At 47.5% G+C, this 6,000-nt stretch overlaps 1 protein-coding gene across 8 annotated transcripts in view; it reads left to right on the top strand.

The window, feature by feature from the left end:
- The first annotated feature begins 218 nt into the window (after positions 1-218).
- The window catches only part of FHAD1 (forkhead associated phosphopeptide binding domain 1), a 117,166-nt gene continuing 111,384 nt past the window's right edge, over positions 219-6,000 (top strand). For all 8 annotated transcript variants that reach the window (XM_037045178.1, XM_037045177.1, XM_037045181.1 and 5 more), the window contains exons 1-2: positions 219-352; positions 2,194-2,300. In XM_037045178.1, the coding sequence (XP_036901073.1) occupies positions 2,208-2,300 (93 nt within the window). In that variant the 5' untranslated portion in view covers positions 219-352; positions 2,194-2,207. The remainder of the gene's footprint in view (positions 353-2,193; positions 2,301-6,000) is intronic.

Raw genomic sequence — 6,000 nt, 5'->3', positions numbered from 1 at the left:
GCCCCTGTCTCCCCTCCCCATGTGTGAAATCGGGCTGAGGACCCCTAAGTGGAGAGTCGGGGACGTCTCGAGGCCCCGCGGCAGGCTGTACTCCTCCTGGCTTCCGCTGGCTCACAGCCTCTTGCCCGGCTGCGCCGCGGCGCAGGCCACGCCCCCACCCCCCTCGCGGCCCGGCGGCGTTGCCTTGGCGACGCGCGTACACAAGCCGGGCGGGTGCTGGGGGGTTCGGGCCTCCGGCTGGAGACTCTGCTGGAGCGCGGCCCGGAGGCCTCGCCCCGGAGCAGGCCTGGCGCCTCGCGAGCCCGCGGGGCTCTCGGCGGAGGACGGCGCGTGGGCCTCTTCCTCCAGGCAGGTGAGTGTGGCACGGAAGGAGGCGACAGCCCTGGCTGGCGGAGACCTGACAGGTCCGCTCTGCGAGGTCAAGGGCTGTTATGGCGGGGAGTGACCCGGCCTCACTCCAGCGCCTCTCTGATCCAGACTCCTGAGCGTTCCAGAAGAGTCCCAGAGGAGGTCCCCCAACACAAGCCCTTCCTTCCTAAGTGCAGCCCGCGCCCCCAACCGAGGTAGCCCCCGCGGGATCCTTAGGACCCTCCTTGACACCAATTCGGGCAAGTCCCGTGGGGTAGAGCTGGGATTAGAAGGGGCGCCCCCAGGTTTTCCGGATTTACAGACACCACCACTCAGAGGCCAGTTACCTTTTACCTGCCCTCTGCTTTGAGGAACTTCTACAGCTCCCAGGCCACCGAAGACCTGCAACCCTCAGAAGAAACGTTGCTCCTGCGGCCCATCCTGACCCAGTCAATGAAGGGTCGAGGGGTGCCTGTGCTTCACTGTGGCTGGCGCTCTGTGGCCCTAAGGACGAATTTACAGAGTTGAACACCTTCAAATGACTTTCTAAAGTGCTTCCAGGCAGGGAAATGACTACCCAGGGCAAGATTAAGCTGGAGAAATATTGTCCAACCCAAAAGCTAAAGAGATTTTTAAGGTTTTCCAAAAAGTCATCTAGGATAGGTACTGAAGGGCAAATGAAGGTAGTTACTGTCAAAGATTCCTAACCAGCCGGCTGCTTTAATGACTTCGAGGTGTGATTTTGTATTCTCATTCATCCAGCAAGCATCTCCTGAGCACCTACTGTGAATCAGGTGTTGCTCCAGCTGTTAGATATGAGGTAATGGACAAAACTGTCAGGAACTTCGAAGGGTTTGAGGTGTATGCCTGCCCCTCTTATAGATGCTGGCGGAGGACAGGAAACACCTGTTCCAGAGACAGGCCTTTATTATTCCCAGCAGGTGGGTGCTGTGCACACCCTGGGTCTGGATCCCGGCTAAGGAGCTCCAAGCTCAGGAAACCCCTATCTTTGGAAGGGGCTGCTAGCAAATTTGCCTGACCATCGCCCCCAACAGAGGCGTTATCTTCATTGTAAGCATTACCTGCATTCTCCCAGGCTGTTTGCCCTACAGACATCCTTTGAGAGACAGTGCAATGCCTTTGCTCTGAAGGTGGCACAACTTCGAGAAACCCACGAAGAATCATGTCCACAAAAACAACACAGTTCTGGCTGTCCTGGAATATGTATCTTAGTGAAAGGGAAACACACAGCAAACCCAACTCAATAAAAGGGTGGGAAAATGTCAGAGGAGGATAAGTACCAGGAGGGAAACAGCAGGAAGCTGTGTTAGCTAGAGAGGGGCAGGACTGGAGGGTGCCTTTTGCCAGGGTGGTCAGATGGCCAGGGTGGTCAGATGGCCACCACTAAGGGGAGACGGCTGAGCAGAGAGACAGCACCAGCCCCGGGCACATCCGGGGTGAGAGCTAAAAAGCAAAAATGCACATCCCCCAAGTTTGGGATGTTAGTCGAGCAGCATTCCTGTAGAAGAGACACTTTGCACAAATGTATGCTTTAGATTAACGAGGCTCGAATGTGTTGCTTGATAACACGGTCTTCTGCAACTGCAGATCACGTAGCTGAAACGGCCTGATGGCAGGAGACATTTTCCTTTGTCTCCATTGTCCCAAGATAGTCTTTCGAACGTGCAAAATCGTAACTGTGATCATCGGTGAGTCCATCCATCCACTCCCGCCTCTGCTGACTCCTCCTTTGGACGATGTATTTCGTTCATTCTAAACACAGTGCTGAGTAATTAGAGGGCGACATCTTTCTAACAAATTGTTTTTTCTGAAAACCTTATATAGGGAAAGCAGAGAGGATGAAAGCCTACCTAAAGAGCGCAGAAGGCTTCTTTATCCTGAATAAAAGTACTACAATTGGAAGGCACAAAGACTCAGACCTCGTTTTAGAGGTAAGAACTCTTCCCCCCTCCACCCCTCCTCCAAAGGCTCTAACTGTTTTGTGGACTCAAATCTCCCTTGAAGCCCAGCCTCTGGCTATCAGCCACACCTTCCCTTAATGTGCAGCCAATACCCAGTTGCCAAACATGCTGAATTTGCCTGGAAAATGCAGTGAAAATGAGCACAATGCCAAGTCCCATGCGCCCTCTGTCCTTGGCTGCACCTGTCTGCAGATGTCCCCCGCATTGTCCCCTCCCCAGCAGCCTGATGGGGTGGTTTGGAAGCTGGGCATAGAGTAGGGCCCCTTCACTTGCTTCGGGCCTGATAACCAGAGCCTCTGGAGTGCCCAGCCTGGGCAATTTTGAGTACTTATTTTTAGAGAGGGGGGAGAGAGGGAGAAAGAGGGGAGAAACATCAGTGTGAGAGAAAAACACCGATAAGTTGCTTGTTGCATGTGCCCTAACCAGGGACCAGGCCCACAACCCAGGCATGTGCCCTGACCAGGGATGGAACCAGCGACCTTTGGTTTTGTAGGATGATGCTCAACCCCCTGGGCTACACCGGTCATGGTGCTTGCCAGGGTTGGAGAAGCTGGGGGCTCCTCAGAGCCCACGGACCCCCAAGCAGTAAGTTTTAAACCATGGGCGTGGCCTCAGCATTTTCTCATTTCATTTCATTCTCTGAATTAGCTGTGGTTTGGTCCAGAGCCTCAGCGCCTTGACATCCAAGGAAACTGGGAGAAGGAAAGGAATAACAAAAGCAATGGCTTCGAGCCGTTTTTAACTATTGAAAGGGTTAAAATAGTGAAGCAGAAAGAGAACACAATGGAACCCCTTTAAAACTGTGAAAGGCCTGCCTCTCTCAGACCTCACCCAACAGATTTTCCTTTAGCTTTTATATTGAAATAATGATAGATTCGGAAGAAGTTCCAAAAACAGTAGAGAGATCCTGGGCACCCTTCGCCTAGTTTCTCCTCATTGGTTACTTATTATCCAGCCACGACCATATCAAAACCAGGAAATGGACATGGGCACAAAGTGTGTGTTAGGCTCTATGCCATTTGTCACATGCATGGATTCGTGTGCAGCCAGCCGTTGGGCTCTGGAAGTGTTCTGTCATTGGACATCTCCCCTGTGGTACTCCTTCCTCGTCACAGCGCCCGCCCCCCATCTCTGAGCCCTGACGGCAACTACGCTGTTCACCGTTTCCGTAGTTTTTATCTTTGTGAGAACATCCCATAAACAGACTCATATAACGTACGGCCTGTTGAGGTTGGGGTTTTTTGTCCCACCATAATGTCCTTAAGAGCCATTCAGATTAGCCTGCCCCTTTCATGGCTGAGTGAGAGTCCGTGGTGTAGATGCACCGGCTCTGTTTAACTGTTCACGTGTGGAAGGGCATTTCCATTGTTTTCAGTTTGGGGCTGTTGCAAATAAATCCACTATCAACATCTGTGTGCAGGGGTTCGTGAGAACGGAAGTTTTCACTTACTGGAAGTTTTCACTTTCCCAATAAATGCTCGGGAGTGTGATCGCTGGATCACATATGGAGTGCGTGTTTGGTGTCTAGAGCAACTGTGCCATTCTTCATCCCCACCAGCAGTGTACGACACATGGTTTTTCCACATCTTCACCAGCAATTAGCATTATCACCACTTTTTATTTTAGTTGTTTTAGTGTGCAGTGATACCTGATCATGGTTTTAATTTGCGTTTCCAAAATGGCTGGTGATGCTGAATATCTTTTCATGTAGTACTTACTCTCCTTCTGCTTGTTCTCTTTGGTGAAATGTCTCCTCCTGTCTTTTGTCCACTTCTGGTCGGATTATTTGGTTTTCTACCACTGAATTTTGAAAGTTCTTTATGTTTGTTAGATATGTGTCCTCTGTCAGATATGGTCTGCAAGTATTTTCTCCCATCCAGAGTTTGTCTTTTCATTCCCTCAACAGAATATTTCACAGAGCAGAAGTTTTAAATTTTGATGAAGTTCAGTTTATCATTTTTCTCTTTTATACATCCTGGTTTTAACACATCACTGAGTCCTTGATCCTGAGGGTTTTTTTTTTAAGTTGTGTAGTTTTATGTTTAAATGCAGGAACCTCTTTGAGTTTACTTTTATATATGATGTAAGGTTTAGGTCAAGTTGTATTTTTATTAGATGTGAATATTCAGTTGCTCCAGAATCACTTGTTAAAACAACTATTCTTTCTCCATTGAGTTGCTTTTGCGACTTTGTCAGAAATCACGTGGCCATACTGGGGCCAGTAGGGGGGAGGTGGCCATTTCTGAGTTCCCTACACTGTTTCATGGATCTGTGTGTCCATCCCTCTCCCACATGACATAATCTTGATTACTGTAGCTATCTGCATCTTAAATTAGGTACAGTGGTTCCTCCCAGTTCATTCTTGTCTTAAACTCTTTTAACCTATTCTAATTCTTTTGCCTTTCCATATACATTTTAGTAATAAGCCTGTCTATACAGAATATCTTGCTGCAATTTTGATGGGAATTATTTTTAAACCTGTATATCAGTGTGAGAAGAGTCGACATCTTTGCTATGTTCTCTTCCATCCATGAGCGTGGTATATTTCTCCGTTTATTCTGGTGGTTTTGGATTCCTTTCACGAGTGTTCTCTAGTTTTCAGCATAAAAGTCCTATATATGTTTTGTTGTAGTTACACTTGTCCCCATTTACAGTTGTCCCCATATACCATTTACAGTCTAGCTGACTATAAATGGTATTATTACATTTTTAATGTTGGTGTCCACATGTCATTGGACAGGAAATACAATGGATTTCTATTTGCTTATATGGTAACTTATAACCTTAACTGAACTTCCTAGAAGGCTTTTTGTAGATTTCTTAGGGTTTGATACACAAATAATCATGTCATCTGCAAATAAGAATAGTTTTATTTCTCCTCTGAGAAAAGAAGATCTGAATGCCTTCATTTCCTTTTCTTGCTTCATTGCACTGGCGATGACTTCTAGTCCTCTAGTGAGTAAGAGTGACAAGTGCAGTGTAAATCATCCTGTTTTCTTTTCCTGATCTCAGAGGGAAAAGCATTTTGTCTTGCTCTGTACATGCAATATTAACTGTAGATTTTTCAAAGGCTCTTAACAAGTTAAGAAAGTGCCCCCCTCTGTTCCTAGTTTTTTGAGAGTGTTTATTATAAACTCAACAGATTTAAGAATAACTCAGAGGGCCTCCCCTTGATATTCTCATCCGTGCCATGGTCTCCCAATGACACAGAAAGTCTGTTCAGCGCACAAAGTGGAGATAAAAAAGAAAAAGAAAAAAAGAATTTCAGTTTCTCCTTTATCAAAACAAGGCATAGATTTCAGGTCACTTTCTTTCCTGTCTGGCCAAAGTTGAGACAGAGAGCTCAGTTTCGCACCCGACTATGATGTTAGAAAACTGCCGTAATTTTCAAAAGCACAGGCTTTGAAAATAGACAGACCTGGGATCACATTTCATTAGGCCACTTTCCTGCTGTGTGACTCCAAGCGAATTAATCAGATTACTTCTGCGCAAAGCTCATCTTCCTCGTCTGCAAACCACCTACCTCACAGGTTTGTGAGGATTAAGAAAGAAATGCACATAGAGCACCTGGCACCTGCTGGTGAGTGAATGACACCGAGATTGTTATGATTGTCTCGTAAAATGGAGGCTGAGAAGAATCCTCAGAGGGACCCGGGGCTGCGATGAGGAG

Source organism: Sturnira hondurensis, unplaced genomic scaffold, assembly GCF_014824575.4.
Source record: "Sturnira hondurensis isolate 20B ecotype Veracruz unplaced genomic scaffold, ASM1482457v3 Scaffold0004257, whole genome shotgun sequence".
Taxonomy (NCBI): Eukaryota; Metazoa; Chordata; class Mammalia; order Chiroptera; family Phyllostomidae; genus Sturnira; species Sturnira hondurensis.
This window is presented reverse-complemented; position numbering and strand designations above follow the sequence as displayed.